The sequence below is a fragment of the Maniola jurtina genome, chromosome 19 (genome assembly GCF_905333055.1).
Source record: "Maniola jurtina chromosome 19, ilManJurt1.1, whole genome shotgun sequence".
In the NCBI taxonomy this organism is placed as follows: domain Eukaryota; kingdom Metazoa; phylum Arthropoda; class Insecta; order Lepidoptera; family Nymphalidae; genus Maniola; species Maniola jurtina.
The window spans coordinates 1,506,111-1,531,580 of NC_060047.1; the positions used below are offsets into that span (position 1 = coordinate 1,506,111).

A 25,470-nucleotide genomic window follows, 5' to 3' on the forward strand; every position below is an offset into this window, starting at 1 on the left:
AGATACTGATTTGACTAGTTAACATCCCTATTACTATACATGCTATAACATTGTATATCAAATCTTTGAAAAGATCTCTTGCTGGTTCTTCTCGTTAGGAAAGGCATTCCAAACCAGTGGTAGATGCATTTGACGATTCAAAAGTACTTGTAAAAGTTTAATTGAATAAAAATATATTTTTATTTTATTTATTTTATTCATTCCGAAACAGTGGTAGATGCTTACCTATGCTAAAAGTACTTGTAAAAGTTTTTTGTTAAAATTGAATATTTTTTTTAACCACACCCCTCCCGCACCGCTCCAATACCGCAGGAACCTACTCAGTTATGCCTGTAGTAACCGTATGGGGTATAGTAACAGTGTATGGGGCATAGGGCTCGTTTTAAGCGTCAACTCGCAAGCGAGGCGTGGGTGGTAGCTTAGTTGTTGACTTCGGCGATGTCGCTGCAGTCGAACTGCTCCGAACTGTCCACGTGGTCCGGGTAGAACTCGCGGTAGATCTTGTCCAAAAGGGCTTGTCTGGGAACAAACCATATAGTCACTTAACCAGAGTAACTGACACAGCTCAAGCGAATGGTGAAGCTAAAGTGGCATGGGCAGGGCACAGTTCGAAAAACTGATAGAGGTTGGAATCCCTGCTGGAATGGCGACCTTGCACCGGAAAACGCAGCGTTGGAGGACCTCCCACTAGATCGACGGACGATTCTCACATCAGGCGAATCGCTGGATTCAAACGGCGCAAGACCGTAGCGTGCAGAAATCCCTCCAAGAGAACTATGTCCAGCAGTGGACCTCTATCGGTTGTTGATGATGATGAACCATAAGGACCACAGTAACCGACAAAGCGCAGCGGGAGGCGAGGCTGAAGTGGCAATAGGCAGGACACAGTTCGAAAACCTGCTAGACATTGGGGCCCCTGCTTGAATGGCGACCTTGCACCAGAAAGCGCAGCGTTGGAAGCCCCCCCCCCCCCCTCACACACACACACACACACACACACACACACACACGAGGCGGACTGAGGACATCAGGCGAGTCGCAGGGAGTCGCTGGATTCCGGCGGCGCAAGACCGTGGCATGTAGAAGTCCATACAAGAGACCTATGTCTAGCAGTGGACATCTATCGGTCGTTAATGATGATGATGAACCATAAGGACCAGATTAACCAACATAGTTCAGTTGGTGGCCGAAGCTGAAGTGGCAATGGACAGGGACATAGTTCGAAAAACCGACAAACGTTGGGGTCCCTGCTGGAATGGCGACCTCGTACCAGAAAGCGCAGCGTTGGAAGACCTCCCCCTTTCCAATCACATACTAGGCAGACAGACGACATCAGGCGAATCGCAGGGAGTCGCTGGATTCCGGCGGCGGCAAGACCGTGGCATGTAGAAGGCCATACAAGAGACCTATGTCTAGCAGTGGACATCTATCGGTTGTCAATGATGATGATGAACCATAAGGACCAGAGTAACCAACATAGTTCAGCTGGTGGCGAAACTGAAGTGGCAATGGACAGGGACATAGTTCGAAAAACCGACAAACGTTGGGGTCCCTGCTGGAATGGCGACCTCGTACCAGAAAGCGCAGCGTTGGAAGACCTCCCCCTGCCCCCCCACATACTAGGCAGACAGACGACATCAGGCGAATCGCAGGAAGTCGCTGGATTCCGGCGGCGGCAAGACCGTGGCATGTAGAAGGCCATACAAGAGACCTATGTCTAGCAGTGGACATCTATCGGTCGTTAATGATGATGATGAACCATAAGGACCAGATTAACCAACATAGTTCAGTTGGTGGCCGAAGCTGAAGTGGCAATGGACAGGGACATAGTTCGAAAAACCGACAAACGTTGGGGTCCCTGCTGGAATGGCGACCTCGTACCAGAAAGCGCAGCGTTGGAAGACCTCCCCCTTTCCAATCACATACTAGGCAGACAGACGACATCAGGCGAATCGCAGGGAGTCGCTGGATTCCGGCGGCGGCAAGACCGTGGCATGTAGAAGGCCATACAAGAGACCTATGTCTAGCAGTGGACATCTATCGGTTGTCAATGATGATGATGAACCATAAGGACCAGAGTAACCAACATAGTTCAGCTGGTGGCGAAACTGAAGTGGCAATGGACAGGGACATAGTTCGAAAAACCGACAAACGTTGGGGTCCCTGCTGGAATGGCGACCTCGTACCAGAAAGCGCAGCGTTGGAAGACCTCCCCCTGCCCCCCCACATACTAGGCAGACAGACGACATCAGGCGAATCGCAGGAAGTCGCTGGATTCCGGCGGCGGCAAGACCGTGGCATGTAGAAGGCCATACAAGAGACCTATGTCTAGCAGTGGACATCTATCGGTCGTTAATGATGATGATGAACCATAAGGACCAGATTAACCAACATAGTTCAGTTGGTGGCCGAAGCTGAAGTGGCAATGGACAGGGACATAGTTCGAAAAACCGACAAACGTTGGGGTCCCTGCTGGAATGGCGACCTCGTACCAGAAAGCGCAGCGTTGGAAGACCTCCCCCTTTCCAATCACATACTAGGCAGACAGACGACATCAGGCGAATCGCAGGGAGTCGCTGGATTCCGGCGGCGGCAAGACCGTGGCATGTAGAAGGCCATACAAGAGACCTATGTCTAGCAGTGGACATCTATCGGTTGTCAATGATGATGATGAACCATAAGGACCAGAGTAACCAACATAGTTCAGCTGGTGGCGAAACTGAAGTGGCAATGGACAGGGACATAGTTCGAAAAACCGACAAACGTTGGGGTCCCTGCTGGAATGGCGACCTCGTACCAGAAAGCGCAGCGTTGGAAGACCTCCCCCTGCCCCCCCACATACTAGGCAGACAGACGACATCAGGCGAATCGCAGGAAGTCGCTGGATTCCGGCGGCGGCAAGACCGTGGCATGTAGAAGGCCATACAAGAGACCTATGTCTAGCAGTGGACATCTATCGGTCGTTAATGATGATGATGAACCATAAGGACCAGATTAACCAACATAGTTCAGTTGGTGGCCGAAGCTGAAGTGGCAATGGACAGGGACATAGTTCGAAAAACCGACAAACGTTGGGGTCCCTGCTGGAATGGCGACCTCGTACCAGAAAGCGCAGCGTTGGAAGACCTCCCCCTTTCCAATCACATACTAGGCAGACAGACGACATCAGGCGAATCGCAGGGAGTCGCTGGATTCCGGCGGCGGCAAGACCGTGGCATGTAGAAGGCCATACAAGAGACCTATGTCTAGCAGTGGACATCTATCGGTTGTCAATGATGATGATGAACCATAAGGACCAGAGTAACCAACATAGTTCAGCTGGTGGCGAAACTGAAGTGGCAATGGACAGGGACATAGTTCGAAAAACCGACAAACGTTGGGGTCCCTGCTGGAATGGCGACCTCGTACCAGAAAGCGCAGCGTTGGAAGACCTCCCCCTGCCCCCCCACATACTAGGCAGACAGACGACATCAGGCGAATCGCAGGAAGTCGCTGGATTCCGGCGGCGGCAAGACCGTGGCGTGTAGAAGTCTATACAAGAGACCTATGTCTAGCAGTGGACATCTATCGGTTGTCGATGATGATGACGAGCCATGAACCATAAGGACCAGAGTAACCGACATAGTTCAGTTGGTGGCCGAAGCTGAAGTGGCAATGGACAGGGACATAGTTCGAAAAACCGACAAACGTTGGGGTCCCTGCTGCAATGGCGACCTCGCACCGGAAGTCCCCTCAGTAAGCGGACGGAACTAAACCTAGCTGCCCAAAGCTCAAGACTATCTGGTTAGAGTAGGTAGTACTCACTTGGCAGCCAAGCCTCCTCCGGGCGGCAGTCCAGGGATGTTCTCTTGCACGAGCTGCTTGAGCACGTTAGAGAAGTGGCTGCAAGTGTCCTCCTCCTGAACGCCCGTTTGCTCGATCAGCGCTGAAAATGATAAATAGATCAATTATTATTTATTGTAAATGCTATCGATATATTGTTAACGCCTCAAAAATTGAATAAGTTGTATTTTGGCTAATAATTTTTTTTTTTCTCTTTCGCCTGGCTTTACAAAGATTAGCCAATGTCAAGTTTGTAGTTATTTGTAACAAGTTAGTTAAACTATACAAGTATGGACCCCGTCTGTGCTGGCGCTCGCCGACATACGCACGGCACCCCCTTAGAGCGCTTTCCAGTCAGTTTTAACAAAAAAAAACACTCCAAAAAAGGCAGAGCACGCCCGCCAGCTAACACCAACACAGACGAAGCCCATTTTTTATTTATCATTTCATTTTCAAGTGTACCAGTCAAGTTTCAGCGTTTCGAAGTCCAGTAAACTTGACAGTGTATGGCTATCAGTGGGCATGATGTTATGTACACTTGACGGTGCATAGTTATCGCTCTGACTGGACGCCGCTTCAAGTCCGCTGCAAACTTGACGATAAACTGGATTGTCTATGGCCAGCGTTAAGAGGGCTCTCTCCGTCACTCGTTTCCACTCGTTTCATACAATCGTAGTTCCAATTTCATTTGAATATTAAGCAACCAAAGTCCATGAAATTTTGCAGACATATTCTAGAAACTAATATCTATGTCTGTGGTTTTCCAGATTTCTGTTAAAATATTCAGTTTCAAAGTTACGCGGTCTTAAAATTTTCATACAAATCTTTGAGCCCCTGTAATTTTAAAACTACATATTTTTAGAAAAATCTAAAATACCACAGACACAGATATTAGTTTCTAGAATATGTGTGCAAAATTTCATGGACTTCGGTTGCTTTTAACATTCAAATGAAATTGGAACTACGATTGTACGAAACGAGTGGAAACGAGTGACGGAGAGAGCCCTGTTAAAGTCCAAACCTTTGACGTCTTTGGATTGCGTAACGAACAAATTCATTCTCAAACCTCAGTCTCATAATCAAAATAGAAATCTAGCTAAGTGATATTAGAAAAATTATTATCTATTCGCATTGAATAGCACAGTTTATCATTTGTTCATAGTTACGTCATGTCTGATAACTTTTGATAACTGATAAAACTTTATTAATAGTATGTACGCTGTAAGAAATTATTATATTACGGAAGTTGTGAATACAGCCGTTTCACTTCAATCTAAATATATAAAGGAAAAGGTGACTGACTGACTGATCTATCAACGCAGAGCTCAAACTACTGGACGGATCGGGCTGTTTGGCATGCAGATAGTTATTATGACATGACGTAGACATCTGCTAAGAAAGTATTTATGACAAGTGTAAATTAAAAATTTATAACACCCCCGACAAGTGAAGGTTACAGTAACTAGAAAAGAGCTGATAACTTTCAAACGGCTGAACCGATTTTCTTGGATTATAGCTAAGAACACTCTCGATCAAGTCACCTTTCAAGCAAAAAAAACTAAATTAAATTCGGTTCATTAGTTTAGGCGCTACGGTGCCACAGACAGATACACAGATACACAGATACACAGATACACAGACACACAGATACACAGATACACACGTCAAACTTATAACACCCCTTTTTTTGGGTCGGGGGTTAAAAATTGTATCCCTTAAGGGGGTAAAATAGGGGTTTAAAATAAATGCAGCCTACGCGGACGAAGTCGCGGGCAAAAACTATTTTATACATATAAAAGGAAAAGGTGAATGTCTGACTGATCTATCAACGCATAGTTCAAACTACTGGGTGGATCGGACTGTTTGACATGCAGATAGCTATTATGATGTTGAAATCTGCTAAGAAACGATTTTTGAAATCCAACCAATAAGGGGATAAAATAGGGGTTTGTAATTGGTTTAGTCCACGCGGGTGAAGTTACGGTCATAAGCTAGTTTATTAAGGAACACGATATAAACACAGAGTCGTCCAGTCCGTGTACTAATGTGCGAACCTACGCGGTGTGCTATTTCAATTTTTAACCCCCGACCCAAAAAGAGGGGTGTTATAAGTTTGACGTGTGTATCTGTGTATCTGTGTATCTGTCTGTGGCATCGTAGCGCCTAAACGAATGAACCGATTTTAATTTAGTTTTTTTTGTTTGAAAGGTGGCTTGATCGAGAGTGTTCTTAGCTATAATCTAAAAAAATTGGTTCAGCCGTTTAAGAGTTATCAGCTCTTTTTTAGTTTTATTGTAGAAAAAAGAAGGTTAGATAACCGTTAGGTTCTTAATATTATGTCAATAGACAAATGTCAAGCTGTCAAGATGGACGTTGCCTAAATACATAATTATTTATTTGAAAATGATGTTTTGGAAAACTCAAATACTTTGGATCGTCGGGGGTGTTATAAATTTTTAATTTACACTTGTATACTATGTATTTATAAAAAAATCCTGTATTTCAAGTACAAATATCAAAATCCGAGACTTGTCGATTTTATCAAAATCAGTTAATGTGGTGTTAAAAGATTTCATGTACAGATTTCGACACATCAAGCTTACACTTTCAAGGCTAACTTAAATGTTAAGTCAAGGTTGAAAGTTCTCAAAAATAAGTAACCTTTTGGTAAACGAATTAAGTGAAACTGATCCTTATTTTTTAAAGATTAGAGTTCATTTTTCACAGGATTAACTGTTTCGTGATTAGAGTACGTTTTCGGAACAGTAATATAAGTTGGTGTAATAATACATTTTTGGTTGTATAATAAGGTGACCATATAACGAAGAAACCTGGGACAGATTTGATATGCCTACTGAAAGCCTTTACGTCTTAGGACTTATTACTTATCCATACTAATATTATGAATACAAAAGTGCGTCTGTCTGCCTGTCTATCAGTCTGTTTGCTAGATTTTTACGGCCCATCCGTTTAACCGATATTGACGTTTGGTACAAATATAGTTTGCATCTCAGGGACAGATATAAACTATTTATTGCCTCTGAAAATTAAAGATTTTTAAAGAGATTCTTTAAAGAAACCACGGTATTTTTAAAAACCTAAATCCACCTGAACAAAGTGGAGGGCATCATCTAGCCTACACTAATACATATTATTATAAAGAGGTAAAGTCTGTGAGTCTGTTTGTAGGAAGTAATCTCTGGAACTACTGAACCGATTTAGAAAAATTTTCATGTAAACTACTATAGCGATATTTCACCTATTAATTGGCTTCATTAATAAATTAATTAAACAATTATCTAAAGCCGGGTACAGACTGCTGTAACGTAACATGCAATGTAACATGAAAGCATTTCATAAGTGTGGACGCAACGTGCGCACGATCTGAGCACGTACGTACTCGCGTCTTTTCCGGCATGCACGCGGCGAACATATCTCAGTCTGCCGAAGCTGCGTTTTCTTCCATGGTTCGCGCGCGTTCCGCAGTACAGACATACACAACCCGTCCACACCGGCGCTCCGTGCACACTGCGCGCCCCTTTGTGTTCGGCGAAAAACCGACAAAATGGCGGATCGCGGCGCGCACGAGTTGAAATGCTCTGTTCGTGCGCGTAGTGTGCACGATTCGTGCGCGCAAGGCGTCCACACTATGGGAATTTTGATACATTGCGACAATGTGGACGGTAAATTCTTTCATTGCGTGTTACATTGCATGTTACGTTGCAGCAGTCTGTACCCGCCTTAAGGGAATAGATTGTATAAATAAGTTATTTTTGCTTACGAAGCCCCTACGATGGTCTATATTTACATAATCGTCTACAATGTATACAAACTCGGATTTTGATTTAATTGAAACGCATGAAATCACTAATAGGATCGATAGCCTGCCAATGATATAAAACCAAGATACAAAGTACAGAAATACCACTAGTAAAGGTACAACTTGTAGAAACGTAACCGCAGAGCCTAATATACAAGAATTGAACAAGATAATAATATTATCTTTATTTGTGATACTAAGAAAACTTGATCATAAGAATGATTTTAAATTGATTTTTTAAACCAAGATACAAAGTTCGGAAATATCACTTTTAAAAGTCTAAGGCCCACTTGCACAACTAATTTAGTTAAACTTGCTATTATAAAATGCTGATACTTTTTGACAAGGTTTCCACAAAGTAACAGAATTAAAAAACTTAAATAAATCTGTTGAAGTTTTTTGTGCTAGTGGGCTTACAGTTACAATGTTGCTTAAAAATATAACTCATAGGTACATCCATTACTGAACCCAAATTGCTAGAATTGAATTTGGGTTTCCAATTGAGTTGGAATTGGAAAAATTTCAGTGATACTACCTATCTAAATCCAAATAAAAAACACTAAGTAGGTAAATTGTTCAGTGCTATAACTACTTCAAAGCGTATAATTTCAAATATAATCGCGCAAGTGTCCTAAACAACGTTAATATTAACTAAAAATGGCTAATCTTTAATTTCAGCATTTAATTTTTCACGAAAAATTGTATTTAACTGACTGCACTGATAAGGTATATCTTGGGTTTATATATCAATGGAGGCAACCAAAGGATTACCCGTTGCATGCGTCATAGGGCTTCGGCCACATATAAATTAAAGCGCAAAAGTTCCATCACCATTCGCTAATGAGTCACCGTATCGGGCGCACGTTCATTGCTTTAACCCTTTGAAAATATTACTAAAAAACTAATATTCCAAATCCAAAAAACTAAAAGGGCAAGGACTAAAGCAATGAAACTAACGTTCAGTTTTTAACAATTTTTTAATTTAATAAAAAGTAAACATATTAAGTAATAACAATGTAAATATTTTTTACTCTCTGATTTAAGTACTTAAACACTAAATATAAGTTTTCTATTTATTATTTTTATAACTTTATAATATTGTAATGAGTAAACTTTTTTGTAAATTTTCTAAATAAGTAAATTTGTAAAGACTATCACAAGGAGTTGCTTTATTTTTACAAAATTTCTTTTATTTGTAAGGTTATAATCTAAACTAGGTTATTCTAGTTACGAGAAAATGTAAATATATTTTTATACACAAAGGAGGGGCAGTATGGTTTTACATACATGTTTCTATATACAGGGTCATGGCCGGGTGCAATAGGCGACAAATACTTCTTTCAATAAGCAGCAATTTCCTCATTGAATTCAACGTTTTAGTTAATTTCTGTAGTACACAAATCCTAAATTATATTTAAATTGTTATTCTTTTCATAATGCTACCTCTGGAAAAGGATAGGCCTAGATTTAGACGTGTCATTATATTTAAGAGATTGTATACAGCAAAATTACCTAGCCACATTGTCAATGGTGGCTAAACTCGATATTCAAAAACTGCCCAGTGGGCTAAGAGCGGCAAACAAGGGCAACTTGAAGTAGTCAGTCATGACTGCCCCTGGCAGATACGACTACAAAGCTGATGATGCGAGATGTAGAGCTAACTACAATTTTCTTTTCAATGTCATACATGAGACCGTTTGAGCAGTCGTGACCGCCCCTAGTGGTCGACGGCAGTTGAATTGTCGACTGTTCGAGCAGTCAATAATCATTTTACGTTGTTCAATGATCAACTGCACGAACTCATATATGGCAGTTCTAACGTATGCACTTATTGCACACAGATTCAATAAAACTTGTTTTGTCGCCTGTCACGCTACAATCCACACAGCAGCAGCATACAAATACATAAATAAATAATATATTGAAAGTCACCTTTGTAGATTGCTGTTTTTAAAGAGGGCTATTCCATACATTATAGGAGTGCCAAAAATACATCAAAGTAATATGCTTTTCTAAATTCAAGATTATGCTGCCGCTAATGCGAAAAGGCTGTGGCCCAGGGTAGTTCTAACGTCGAAAGCTATAACTAAACCGGTTATACCTACTTATATCTGACTGTAGTAGGGCATTTGATATTACATCTCATTGGGAAATCCTAATACAGTAGGTAGTTATGTCACTGATGTGAAGGTCAAGCCGTTTAAACGAAATATCTCAACAATTAATATTTTTCATGGAAAAAATTAAAAACTTGGAATTTTAGTTATTGGTCCATGAATATTCTTTATTATTTAGTTTATTGGGTACTTGAAATGAGTATTTGTATTAGACGATCTTCATAAAATTTTGAAAAATCAAATACCTATCCTATTCATGCAGAAAACGCAACTGCATTGTTATTCTTGCTTATAATACAGGACTACTCTTTAATTACCATAAAAATTATAAAGGCGAATACTAGAAAATTTTATTGCTTTAATTTATTATAACGTTTTTTTTTTTATTTTAACAAAAGTTACTAAACATTTTTTTTTGTTTTGGAAATATTTATTTACCATCCATAATTTTAGCCTAGTTAAGTTTGAATATTAGAAATTAATTAAGAAAACTTTAAACTTTGTACTCCTACCTTGTGCAATACAGGTATTTCCTAGTGCAGAAGGTAGAAACTCAATGTTGCTATGTAACCCATGTATGTATAAGTATCAATAAATTATTATCACACTAATATTATAAAGGAGAAAGTTTGTATGTGTGTGTGTGTATGTTTATTACTCCTTCACGCAAAAACTACTGGACGGATTGGGCTGAAATTCAGAATGGAGATAGATTATACCCTGGATTAGCACTAGGCTACTTTTTATCCCGGAAAATCAAAGAGTTCCCACGGGAATTTAAAAAAACCTACATCCACGCGAACGAAGTCGCGGGTATCAGCTAGTTATTATTATTATTTATTTAATTAATTTTACCATAATGCACAGTGTCCTTACAGGGAGTCCTAATGCAACAGTGTACCCTCTAAGCTATCTTATTAGATATGAATTGATGTGTGGACACCCTGGTCTATGCTTTGGGTGCCTTATGACTACGATATCAGATTATATTTTTACGCACGAATACGCTACGAATAACGAAAAGGCATGGCGATCTCGCGCGTAACATTTTCGCTAACAATATTTTAATCAATTTTATTGTTATTTTTTAAAGATATTTTAGGAAACTCATTTAATTTTTTTTAACTGCATTTAAACGAGTTAAGTATCGAATTCTGACTAAGCACATTTTTTATGGTAATTAAAAATGAGTGGTGTATAAAGTTACCATTTAGTAAACTGCAAAAATACGAGAAATCATATTTAGCAAGATTAATAGTAAACTACTGAGATGACTAACATCCGGTTTTGGTAAATGACTGCAATTACGATTCTGACCGTCTATACTAGTTTTTTTTTAAACTCTACTACAAAGTTTGCGTTATTCATTTCAATTAATATCTAATAGTTTTTACTTAGTTTTTAATACCGGATACCCGGGGCGTGTGCTGCTACGCTAAAATAAGAATGTTCCTAATGCATTGTTTTAGTGGTCTAAAACCATCTTCGCATTATTGCCTTTCTAACGAAACCGATTTGGGTCATATCGGTTGGATGGTTTCAAAGTCTATAACGGACATAGGTAGAAATATTTTTTGGTTTTATAATAAGGATTTAAATTTTAAAGCCAATATTATCATTGACATAAAAAAAAGGTATATCTTAATTTTGAAATTGACATAATATTATTTTAAACACAAACCTTTGTTGAGGCTAGTGCATAGGCAAGATATAATTGTGGTTAAAGAATTTAGAATAGTTAGGTTATTTTAGATTTATGATTACTTCCCAGTAAAACCAAGAATCAAATAAACATGTTTGCCCAATCTAAAAGTTAAGGCCTGCAGTCAGTCACCAAACAACCCTTTAGTCAACTAATAACTAAACACACATAAAAACATAACAAGAAACAACTCATTTACTTTAAGTAACTACTACTAATAATCTGGTAACTTATGGCATATTTGTATTGAATTGTACTAAACAAGATAAAAATAAAACACTTTAGCTACATGAAAGGAACTGTTATCGTCACGAATATACATATACTACTACTTTATCTATGAATCACTTAGTAAATATAGAATATATACCACAGAAAAATTGCTGTCAACATTGCAGAAAATTAACTGACCATGTTTAACAGGGCTCTCTCCGTCACTCGCTTCATACAATCGTAGTTCCAATTTCATTTGAATATTAAGCCACCAAAGTCCATGAAATTTTGCAGACGTTTCTAGAAACTAATATCTGTGTCTGTGGTGTTTTAGATTTTTCTAAAAATATGTAGTTTTAAAATTACAGAGGCTCAAAGATTTGTATGTAAATTTTTAAGACCGAGTAACTTTGAAACCGAATATTTTAACAGAAATCTGAAAAACCACAGACATAGATATTAGTTTCTAGAATATGTCTGCAAAATTTCATGGACTTTGGTTGCTTAATATTCAAATGAAATTGGAACTACGTTTGTATGAAGCGAGTGACGGAGAGACCCCTCTTAACTTGAAACTACTAAAGCAAGAGTGAATTTTTTGGAAGCACTTTTTAAACTTCCAGCCTACTGATTCGCTAACTCAGTGTCTAACACTCAATGATAGTCACTGAGCTCATTCGATATTTATTTTTATTCTATTTGAAGATTTTTTTCGAAAAATTACTATAATATATAACAATGAAAAAGAATCCATCCGAAAAAGATCTGATTTAACCTCAAGTCACGCCTAATAAAGTTTTACTTCTTTAAGTCGAATTTTTAGAATAGCTGATTCATCAGCTTATAATGTTTATTGCTACAAAAAACTTGAAACGAATATGACAGAACTAAAATCATTGCCACCCTAATGTTGTGAAAAAGATGGCGCATTTTTGTCCTGCATGGCTATTCTGTATCTTTGAAAGTTTTCGTTAGACACTGAGTCCAGTTAGAAATCCATGAAATTTAGGTCACGTGTTTTTCTATTCCGTATCGAATGCGTGGCTAACTAATTACGAGTATCTAACACTTGGCAGTTGGCCAACATTAACATAGTAGCGTATTTTATCGACTTTATATGGCCAAATTAAATATCTCTGCCTGACAGGTAGCGTAGTAGAAATGTAAGACTTTTTAAATTGTACGACTTCGACTAGTTTTTAATTATTATCTATGGACATTTGACATTGACATTACATCAGTTTGAACTTTGACTTGAATTTAAATGGTTTTGTGTTTTGCATAGATTAGTGTTTTGTAGTACCTAACTTTGAATTATGACTATAGAATGACTATAGAATTACAGTATTCTTGAGTGCTTTTATTGTGTACCTACCTAATTATTCCTTCAGCACACAATTTGAACGAAATCATGAAGCATATTTTGTCTATTTAGATGCCTCCAAGAAGAAAAGTCTCTGTGCGCCAATTCGAACTCTTGGTCGAGTTTGCAGAGACCCATCGCGATATTGCGATGGGTCATCTCATTGGATCAAACATGGTTGGGACATCGTATTGAAGATAGATGTCCCCATTGGGCGCTGATATGTACCCGTGGCATAAAAATGCAGAGCTGCTAGGATCTGCAATAAATATAAAATCCAATTTTTGTGTTAAATTAATCTCAATATTTTCTTCCTCAATATAAATATCAGAATTTTATTTTTATTTGTTATTTTATTTTGTACCAGAAAGTTGTAACAATTAAGAGACAAAGAAAGTAAAAGTGGACAGGGAAGCACTCTATAAGAGATCTCTACCAGTGACCCTTGGCAGTGCGAGAGGTTGTAAAGGGAGTAGAATAGGTACAAAGATAGAAAATAGGTACTTTAGTACCTACATGAGACACCTTAAGTTCAATGCGAACAGCTGTCCTTCGTCGAGCGGCTTGGAGGTGAGGCCCGAGTTCCTCTAACACCTACTGGTAGCCAGCCTTGCTCAAACGAAAGTTCGCAATGAACTCTGTTTCTGGCAGCTCCATTGGGTTATACATATCGCGCAGCCTGCGCCTGTGGACCCGTAGCGCCTTTTGTTGGCGCTGCTCTTCAGCATGCCCCATCAATACGGCACGAGCCATATTTTTTTTAAATTATTATCTTGCTTACAAAATAACAATAATTTAACTCCGACGAACCAACCTTACTTTATATTACTTAGGTACCTTTTTACAACTAATAGGTAAGTACCTAGGTACTAGGTATCAATTTTTTATTATAATATATTTTTCTGAAAAACCGAGCGGAATTCAGCCGATTTGTAATTAATAAAAATCCTTCGAAATTAAAACATCTCTACATTCGTTGAGATTGCTAAAAAATTATTACCTCTATAAAAGGGACGGATTATAGTGGCGAGTCGCAAAACACTGGTCCCGACTAGTTGTTAAAACGATCGTAGCCACCTAATAAAGTTTCTAATTACAAACTGTCATTTTTGCTTAGTGAATAGAGTTTTAAAAACTATCGATACGAAAACATACGTGAAAAAGCATTTCCGGTTTCTATTCCATCCCATTAATGGCTATGATCGAGAGTCATTGTCTATGACGTCATCTTGGTTAAAAACTGACGTTAGCGAATAGAAAATTTGAGTTTGACATTTAATTATTAGAAATTTTCACGAAATTAGTGTGCCACTGAGATACAGCATAACCCTGCTGCCCATTTAATTAGATTTTTTGTTAATTTAAGTTAGCACATATAAATTACATTCTTTATATTATACCTACATTTTATATTAAACTGTTTAAAAAAGCATCCTTGAATTTTACATGGGAAAAAAAGATTTAGCAGGTCTACTTTCTAAGCCAACGAAATGGATTTATGAAACATAAATTTTCAAATAAAGACTTTATCATATTATTATCTACTCAACAAGGAGAAAATTACTCAATATAACACGGACAAAAAGGGTGTCCATAAGGCACCTAATCTCTAGGAAAAATGTTTTATTTTAGAAATATTGTTTTAGTATCAAGATAACAGTGCATAAAGTGATAAAAACGGTGTTTACTTTAAAAGTATAAGAGTGAGTTTCCACTAAAGCGGAGCGGAGCGGAGACGCGTATTTTTTACCTATGTGTTTAAAAAAAATTATTATGACATTTTATTACAAGAAATAATTTGAATTATTGGACTGAAGTATGATGTATATTATCAAGAATAAATGACTATGACTATCAGATTATCGAGAGAAGACGTGATAAAATTATCATGTCATGTAACAATAACCTGATTGGTAAAAACACACAGTGACTGGTTTCAACCAAGAGCAATAACTTAATTGGTCAAAAATGCGGCTCCGCTCCGATTCAGTGGAAACGAACCCTTAGAGAATATTAATAGAGTTGTCTACACCTTAGAGCATAATATAATTGACAATATTATTTTAAACAAGCTTTATAATTTCAAGGGGGTAGGCACAGATTTTTAAAATTTTCTAGTCTTTATTTAAGTTCTAAGTTGGAATTAAATTTGGCATCTAATATACTTACCCCTATGGCTCTATAATAAGGTAAATCACAAATGAATTTTTTAATTAAGTTTTAAGTAATTTATTCGAACGTTTTTACGCTCTAACGACAATGTTATCCGAAATGTCGCTTACAAAAAAAGAAGTATTTTCTGAAAAACGTTCCAACCCACATTCAAGTAAAAATCGAGTTTTTACCAAAAAACTTATTACAGCTGGGCAATTACGGTACAACTGTAAATTAAAAATTTATAACACCCCCGACGAGCGAAGGTTACAGAAATAACTAGAAAAGAGCTAATAACTTTCAAACGGCTGAACCGATTTTCTTGAATTATGTAAGTATAGCTAAGAACACTCTCGATCAAGCCACCTCTCAAACAAGAAAAACTAAATTAAAATTGGTTCATTAGTTTAGGAGCTACGATGCCACAGGCAGATACACAGATACACACGTCAAACTTATAACACCCCTTTTTTTGGGTCGGGGTTTAAAAATAATAATATATCATATCGAAAAAGAAATATATGAGCTGATAATTTTTAAATTTCTTTGGCGACATGTCATTTTACCACGATCCCTAGCTATGATCCGTTTTTTTCATAATATCTCAATTTTGACTTGATTATGAGTTTTAACGTTTTTCAGAACATACGTCCAATAGTTTCAAAAAGAAAAAATTTGCGTATCCATTTCGAATTCACTATTCAGTCACGAGACGTTTTGAGTTAAGTGGAAAATGTTAAAAGATTTAATCCTAACAAAACAAACGATTTCCGATTTTATAGATATCATGATAGCCTAATCTACCCATTACCGACTCACTACCGAGCACGGGTCTCTTCTCAGAATGAAAATGATTTGGCCATACCAAACCATACCTCACACTTTCACACACCTTTGAGAACATTATCAGACCTTTCAGACATGCAGGTTTCCTTGCACCGTGAAAGCAAGTGATATTTAATAACACACATCCTCCAAAAAGGCAGAGGAGATCGAACCTCAAACCCTCCGACTGGGAGGAACATAACCACTAGGCTATCACGGCTTTTTGAGAATACTTTCCTCAATGTCCCGTGTTACGCGAGGCAGTTGGTCCCCCTAGTGCTTGTACTTGATCGCTTCCTACGCGACTTTAAAGTTCGTTGCTTACGCTCCACCGGACCTTTACCCCGGGCCCACTCGCAATAACACACTAAGCTGAATTGGAAAATGAGAAAATAACATGTGTAAGGGTCAAAGCAGACACGATGCTTTTAGCATCAGCAGTGGGCTGTAACGGCCAATACCGCATAACGCACAGTACGAACCAATCATAAGCCTGTTGCAATTTACGCTAATTTAATTGTTTAAATAACGTGAGTTTGTGGCTTCTATTTTCTAACAACTGTTAGAAACGCGCCTTCTATTCTTTGTCGTTCACTGTAAACATACCCTTGCTGTATTACGTTACTCCGCAAAGTAAAATAATAATCTGAAAACATTACGGGGCAAACCGCACCGCAACGCGTCCAATTACAACCGTTCGAGTGCGTGTTAACTTCGAAGTTAGAACACACGGTAGGGTTCTGTAACTCAAAAGGGCTAGACTAGAACCTTAAGGCGAGATATCCACGGGTGAGTGTCGCGACGAATCCCGTCCTATTATCGTTGGATAATCTCCACGGTACAACGATAATTCCGCTAGGATGTCGTCGCGACTCGCAACGATACGCCACGAGATCGCAACGGATCGCCGCGATACTCGACCATATCCGCGACGTAATAGGTACTCGTCCAGCGTCACTCGCCGGATCGCTGCGATAGCCCTTGGAGATAGGCCCATAGAGTTTGTGCGAGGATTCCACGACGTTATACTCGCCCAGCGTCACTCGTCGTATCGCCGCGATAGTGTCGACCTGTGGAGATCCTCGTAGGCCCATACTTTGTATCAGATTTGATGGCATGACGAGACCATCGCCGAGATATCGTAGGTGAATCCTTGAGATTTTTTTAACCCCCGACCCAAAAAGAGGGATGTTATAAGTTTGACGTGTGTATCTGTTTGTCTGTGTATCTGTGTATCTGTCTGTGGTATCGTAGCTCCTAAACTAATGAACCGATTTTAATTTAGTTTTTTTTGTTTGAAAGGTGGCTTGATCGAGAGTGTTCTTAGCTATAATCCAAGAAAATCGGTTCAGCCGTTTGAAAGTTATCAACTCTTTTCTAGTTACTGTGACCTTCACTTGTCGGGGGTGTTATAAATTTTTAATTTACACTTGTTTATATATTAATTTAAGGAGTTTTCCCTCTCGGAACATACCACTCCGTAGGTCATCTACATTTACTAGACTGCCTATTTTCGTAAGGCCTTCTTGTACAACTGTAACAGAGCCCTAGCCTCATCCGACAGAGGTTGGGATAGGGCGCCGTTACAGCCGCCAATCTGGCGAAGCATGGTAAATCGAGTGAATACCTCCCATGTCTCCGCCTCGTTACAAACACATTCCACTAATAATAAGTGGTGAATCCTTGAGGATTTGTTATAAATTTTATAACTGTCCGACAGTTACTGTCATGAACTGTGGTTCTACCGTCTTCGTGACTGGGTACCGAAAACACCATAACCGAGAAGCGAAAACATATCATGTAAAACCTTTTCTTTTGTATAGATATTAGCGCCGATTCTATTACATTTCTCTAAACTAAATTTAGGCTTTGCATCCTCCTCGTTCTAATATTGCTAAAAAAGGACGGAACAATTAGTTTTACATGCAAAGACTAACTTTTAGTGCATGCTAAAAATTTAAACAATAGGTAGGCACTAGGCTCGCGACTGGCATAAAATTATAAAAATGTGTTCATGTTTATTAGTATTTTCAACTGTCAAAGATAACTATACCAAGTGGGGTATCATATGAAAGTTTACCTATACATTCTAAAACAGATTTTTATTTATATAATAGTTTTTCATTTATCGTGCAAAATGTGGGAAACAATACCCGAGTACGGAACCCTCGGTGCGCGAGTCTGACTCGCACTTGGGCGGTTTTTTTTTCATATAACATTAGTAAGCAGAGGATGCGAATACTATAGAATTTAGTTGCCAACAGAATCAGTACCAGTATCAGCTAAACGTAAATCATATAAGCTATCGTGTGTGTATAGTTTATTGATATGTCACCGTCGACACGCCAACTTTCAACAGTTGAAGACATGCAATCTACAGACAACCACAACGTTTATATTTTAGTATCTATCGTTTGACATTATGTAGGTATAGTCCGCGCCAGGTTGAGATGGCAATCGGGGTATGAGTCGGGGGACGCCCCGCACACCCGCACGTCACCCGCGCTCCGCATCGGGTTAGCGCGGGGGCTGTGCGAGGCGTTCCCTCCCCGATTGCCATTTCAACCTGTCGCGATTATACATCTATAGTACGATATAGAACCGTAATAGGACGTCATCCTCCTATTCGGGAGGTCGAGGGTTCGATTCCGGGCGCGCACCTCTAACTTTTTTTTTTGAGAAATTAAACATCACTCGCTTTAACGCAGAAGGAAAACATCGTGAGGAAACCTGCATACCTCCATAATGTTCTCAAAGGTGTGTGTAGTCTGGAAACCCGCACTTGGCCAGCGTGGTGGACTATGGTCAAAACCTTCTCATACTGAGAGGAGACCCATGCTCCGTAGTAAGCCGGCGATGTGTTGATCATAATGATAGTAGAGTTAAAACAGAGTTTTCGTACATTTTACTGAGACAGCTCGTCCACAAACATTAAAGGCGTCGACTGACTCACTTTTACGAGTTTGTACCTCTTTAGATTCGTTAATAGATTTCGAGTATCGTTACAATATAACGTCAAAGTAAAATGGACCTAAACCTCATTTTAGGCCCGGTATCCACCTAAGCGGAGGAGAGAGGAGATGTGTATAGTGAACCAATCAGATTTTTAAAAATGACGGGATAATTTTTTCGCGTCATCTATTATGAATCTGATTGGTCGACTGACCACATCTCCTATCCTCTCCGCTTAGGTGGATACCGGGAGTTACTCTGACGTTATTGTTTAGAACTCGATAAACAACGTTTTCGAGACTAGAAACTTGTACTAAGCCTCCAAGTCGTTTACGTCACAAAACGTAAAACGTATTAAAGAATAACGACCTTCCCGCAGATCGTAAGCTGATAAGAGCCGCATTGATTATATTTTTTATTATCACAATCTGACTCACCAGCCACCGCGGCGTGCAAAATAAAGCACTTTTAAGGAAACCTTATAAAAATAATCCATAATAATGGTACTGATTCTGTTGGCAACTAAATTTTAGAGTATTCGCATCCTCTTCTTACTACTGTAATATGAAAAGGACAGGCACATCTTGACAGTTCTAAATTTAATTAAGAGCTGTCAAACGTCTTTAAATGCAAAATTCATGTTCCGTCCCTTTTCAACAATACTAAAAGGAGGAGGATGCAGATACTCTAAATTTAGTTTAGAAAAGACAACAGAATCGGTGCCAATATCCATAATTATTACAGTACTGCTAAAGACACCGTTATCGTAATTGATCCCGATTATTTACGAAGAGGCATAGTTTTATTAATGTTTAAACTATCCTGAGTGATTTTCATTTTGATACCTAGTATTTAATAATAAATAGTAGGTACCTACCTATTTAATGATGTAAGCCTGACTAGGTAGGTATAGTTTTAGTAGCAAGTTTTTAACGGGATGTTATAAACATGAATCTTAAATCGTAATGCCAATTATAAAGTCGTAATCGTAATGCCAATTATAAAGCCAAGTGTTCAAGAAGGTGCTATAAACATTGATCAGCCAACGACATTGCATTATCTATCTGTTAACCGGTATGTGTGTCTGTCTGTCTGTCGGTCAACGTGTGTGTCGGCGGTTTAGCTCACGATACAATGCTCGTCCGTGTTACACGTCTTAGACGATTATAAACTAGCTACTTGCATTAAACTGATGAGTCCTATAGATTCCGATGATGAAGAAGTACAGTAATATGCTACAAGAAGCTATACACATTGATCAGCCAACGACATCGCTGTTGTCTGTCTGTGTGTCTGTCTGTCGGTCGGCGTGCGCGCCGGCGGCGGGCGCGGAGCAGGCATGCAGTAGAGAGTAATAGCAACCTGTGAGGCGCGCGCGCAGCGTCTCGTCCAGCTCGCGGTCGGCGCGCTGCGCGTCGGCGCTGGGCTTGGGCGCGGCGGGGAACACCACCAGCACGATGCTCATGTTGTCTTTACTGCCCTGGAATAAATACAACAGGTTATAAGGCGCGCCGCACAGCGTGTCGCAGTCAATGTGAAGCTCCTCCGTGTTACCCTTCTTACACGATCATCAACGAGATGATTAATATATAAGTTTCTACTACTTCTATTACTTCTTTCTTTCTATTACTTCTTTTTACTATAAGTTTCTAGACTTTTCGATCGTTCGAAACACCGACGCACGTGCTCCTAGAGTGCACGAGCGTGGCAGAACAACGACAGCGCCATTTGGGTTCCCCAACCTCACTTTATAAAGCCCTCGGCAACCTGGGCGGTCTACTCGACTTCTGGAGCGAACTTGGATGGATCGAGTGAAGACTTCGGCGGGGAGGGGCAACGCGCGCACAACAGACGGACACGTTTAAGTGTGGAAACCAGCCCAGAGAGAAAAAAGAAAGAAAGTTACTAGATGTCTAATATTGAAAATGGAAAAGTGTGTCTGTCTTGACTTGTATGTCAGTCTGTTTGGTAGCTTTTCACAGCCCAACAGTTCGACCGATTTTGATAAAATATGGTGCAAAGTAGCTTACATCCCGGGGAACGGCTACTTTTTATACTGGATAATTAAAGAGTTTCCACGGGTTCCTAAAGGTCCATCCCTTTAATCAATTTATATGAAAAGTACTGAGGTAGCTTGCATCCCAGAAATTGACCTAGGCAACTTTTTATCCCAGAAAATCAAGAACTTCCTACAGGATTTTATAAACCTGTGGGAACTCTTTGATTTTCTGGGAACTTTGAACTTTGTCTGTGTGGATTTATCCACGCGGACGAAGTCGCGGCATCAGCTAGCACTTACAAATAAACAATTTATAGCAGTTGTATTGTAGTTATAGAAAAACTCTTCAGACAACTATGAATGAAGCCTTTGTATGCCACAAACAAGTGACAGCAAATATAATAGGGTGACACAGTTTCTATGAATGGGGAGGGTTATACTAAAGGCTACTGAAGTTTAAATCTCTTCAATATTTCTTTAACTAGTCATGCATAATGAAATTGCTCAACATACTATATTTTGATATTTTACTAAATATATATGGTACGCTCAAAGACCAAAAACGCTCATTGTGTTCATCAAGCGAAAAAATAGCTCACTTTGTAGTCCCTGTAAAACATCTACGACACAAAATTCGTGTTATGGCTCTTTTGAAAAAGGTTATGGCAATCTCAGAAAGCGAAATTTGTGTTGTGGCTCTCATGCTATATGACCACAACGCATTGTGGCAATGAAGAAAACCCATCACGCGTATGGCATATTCATCTGCCAATCCATACTTGGCCAGCATGGTAGAATGGGAAAAATCTTCTTGTTCGAGAGGAGACCCGTACTCTGTAGTGAGCCGGCGATAAATAATTGATTGATTTGAGGAAAGGGACGGGGCGGGACCAGAGCAATACGCCAATCGACTGCCAATAGCCATCCCATATTAATTAATTAGTAATTTAATTATGTACCTAAAATTCTTATTCCACAGTAAAATCTATTTTTAACCGACTTCCAAAAAAGGAGGAGGTTCTCAATTCTTCGGATTTTTTTTTATTTTTTTTTATGTATGTTCCCCGATTACTGAAAGACCCCTGGACCGATTTGGAATTTATTTTTTTTGTTTGAAAGGGTATACTGTGCAGGTGGTCCCATATAAATTTGGTGAAGATCTGATGAATATCTTCGGAGATGGAGAACAGAACTCCTCAATGGATAAGAGCAAATTGCTCGCGATCAGTGTAATAGCTTATTATAGGGAAAACAGCTTGAAGCAAGTCTTTAAACCAATAGTAGGATAATTACATACTACACTAGATACTCAATACAATTAACCTATTGTTATTAATTACTTGGATTGTTTTCTTGGGTATTACCTAAATTATAAGGTGTCCATTAGACAATAGATTTTGCTAAATGCAACTTCTCCATAGTATAAACCGTAACCTACTAACAATTATAACTTGACCAATTTTGGGTTTATCCTAATGATGTAATTGTAAGAATGTTATCTTTTAACTTGGCTAATGTGCAACTTTTTGCACATGCAACTTTTCAGAATTATACAAATGCCTTTTAAGTACTTCATCTCAAAGTCAAGTAATGTATTCAAAGTAGGTAGGTAGGCTTTTTGACTGAATTGTTGGATTTGTAAGATGATGTAGTGGTGATAATTATGTAAACTGAAAGCTACAAGGGTTCCAAACGCGCCCTGGTATGAGAAGAGCCCACAAACTCAGCCTTGATTTAACTTGACTTTATCACTTGTATAAACAGTGAAAGAAAAAATCATGTGGAAACCTGCATGCCTGAGAGTTCTCCATAATGTTCTCAAAGGTATGAAGTCTGCTAATCTACACTTGGCCAGTGTGGTAGACCAAAACCTATCTCATTCTGAGAGGAAACTCAGTAGTGGGCTGGTGATGAGGATGATGGGCTTAATAAAAACTGCCCTTCCAATATAATTGACAGCACCATGTCACTTACAAGCAAGATTGCAATCAACCTCTAACATGTTATTGAATAAAATAAAAATACTCTGGAATTAAAGCATAATACTTAAAAGTAATACATGATAATTATGAAACAATGCTTTAATGTTAATTTGTTATTTTTTACCTTATTAATTTAACCTTGAAGAAATTATGTTAGCTAAGTAATCAAAATCCACTGATATTCTAAATGAGAAAGTGTCTGTCTGTTCTTCTCTTATCTTTTCACAGCCCATCTGTTTAACCAATTATGAGATTTGGTATAGAAATGCAGCTTTCATCCTAGAAATAGGCTACTTTTATATCCCAGAAAATCAAAGTTATCCATCAGGATTTTTAAAACCCAATCCATACAGATGAAGTCACAGGCATTATGCAGTTGTGATCCATACTAATATTATAAATGCAAAAGTGTGTGTCTGTTTGTCTGCTAGCTTTTCACAGCCCAACCGTTTAACTGATTTTGACAAAATTTGGTGCAGGATGGCTTGCATCCTAGGGATGGACATAGGCTACTTTTGGCCATGAAAATCAAAGTTTCCACAGGATTTTTGAGAAACCTAAATCCAAATGGACGAAATTATGAGCCAAATCTACTTGATACTTTGATAACTTGCATTCTAGAGAAGGACATATACTACCTTTTATACTAGGAAATCAAAGAGTTCCCCCAGATTTTTCAAAACCTAAACCCAGACAGACAAAATTGTGGGTGTCATCTAAATAATATATATTTAAATATAAAACTTATTACAACATGTTTTTATGTACATTTGTGCAAATAGTATATATGTATCTAGTGTAAGATTTTCTATTGTTAGTTTTCAACTCATTGATTTACTGCAATACTAACAAGATTAGTATGTGATATATAAATATACTTATAAAGAGTACTTTTTAGAGGCAAAAATATAGCTGATGTCCATGACATTGTCTAGGTTTCTAAAATGATGTGGAAACTCTCATTTTCTAGGATAAAATTTAGCCCATGACTATCTCTAAAATGAAAACTCTCTTTTTGCCTTTCATCAACATTGGTTCAGTGGTAGCAGTAGAAAATATAATAGACACACTTTCCTATTTATTAATATAGTAAATTTGTAATAATATAGTAGTATAGATGAGTATTGTAAAAGAGAATAACTTTAAGATAGTCATGATAGAAAGACATCCAAATAACCAAAACTATTAGTGGATTAGACTCTAGGATCAAACTAATAACAAGTTAATATATACCTTATAAAGGCAGGTGTCAATGACTTGGTTCGTGATAGCCACAAGGTCATCCGTGAGTTGCAAGAGTGAGTGCACGTATGCACACAATGCTTCGTTACTCATCACATCCCAAACTCCATCACATGCCAGCACCAAGAACTCATCCTCCGAGTCTAGCCTTTCATGTACTGAAACCTCCGGTTCAGGGGAAACCAGCTGCTCACATGGACCACGACTATAAGATTTCTTGTACTCGTAGTCACCTAAAGCTCTCGACACCGCCAAACTGCCATTTACACGCTGTATCATGACTGATCCACCCGCTTGAACTATACGAGACTTCTCAGAGGGTAATTCCGGCTTATGATCCCGTGTCGCGAATATAGGAACGCCATTACGTGCTAGAACCGCTCGGGAGTCGCCACAGTTAGCGATATAAATCTGCTTGGGGGACACAAACGCACAGACCGCTGTAGAACCCGATTTCTCCTTCCCGTTGGACAGCTCTGGCAGTTCGCGCATCTTCTGGTCTAGATCTAGGAACCCGGCGCGTATCGCCTCCGCTATATCCTCGCGTCTGAACTCCTCAGTTTGTAAGATGCATTCGAGGAGGTTGCTCGCGCAATGCGCGGACACGCGAGCCCCCGCGTGGCCGTCGAACACCGCGAAATACGACCAGTCGGATAACGTTCCATTTAACGTGAGTTGCGCGTGATGGGCGTCCTCCATCTCCACGCGCCAGCCCTGCATCGAGGCCACGCCGTACCGGAGACCGTTTCCCTCTCCGCTCTCATTGTACTTCTTCGTCTCGGGCTTGTTCAAAAAGGCCCCCATGCTGAGTCCTTCTGTACGGTTACGCTATTCGCACATAGTTCCCGCACCATCAGGCACATAAGCAAAACACGCTAAACGCAAAGATGAGCATCACTGAATCTTACACCGAAGATACGATCTCGTCTCACAGGTAATTGGTAAACTACAGATTTGTTTCACAGAACTGTTCTTCTGAACTGTTTCGAGCAATGGTTTTAAACTTTAATCAGCTTCTACGTAATTGGTTTTATTCTTGATGTTGCGTCGGACTTGGTGACAAATCGTGCTTTTTACGGAATCGTAAAACGAAAAAGCAACTCAAAAGAATGAATGGCGGACATAAATAGTAGTTGTCTATTGCTCATTATTAATAAATTCGGTAGAGATGGGTAAGATTGGTTCAAGTTTCTTTCGATTGGCAAGGTAAAATAGCGGAGGGTTAAGACTTGGGAGGTAGGAGTAGAACTTTTTACTTCTTATATGGCTTTGATTTGTT

At 39.1% G+C, this 25,470-nt stretch overlaps 1 protein-coding gene across 1 annotated transcript; it reads right to left on the reverse strand.

Moving 5' to 3' along the window:
- Window positions 1-219: 219 nt before the first annotated feature.
- LOC123875197 (protein phosphatase 1B) lies at window positions 220-25,412 on the reverse strand. The gene is made up of 4 exons (XM_045920884.1): window positions 24,183-25,412; window positions 20,331-20,448; window positions 3,805-3,925; window positions 220-519 (listed from the first exon to the last, which is right to left on the reverse strand). Exons 1-4 carry the CDS (start codon window positions 24,993-24,995, stop codon window positions 420-422), a joined length of 1,152 nt encoding a protein of 383 aa, XP_045776840.1. The 5' UTR covers window positions 24,996-25,412; the 3' UTR covers window positions 220-419.
- Between the last annotated feature and the right edge of the window lie 58 nt (window positions 25,413-25,470).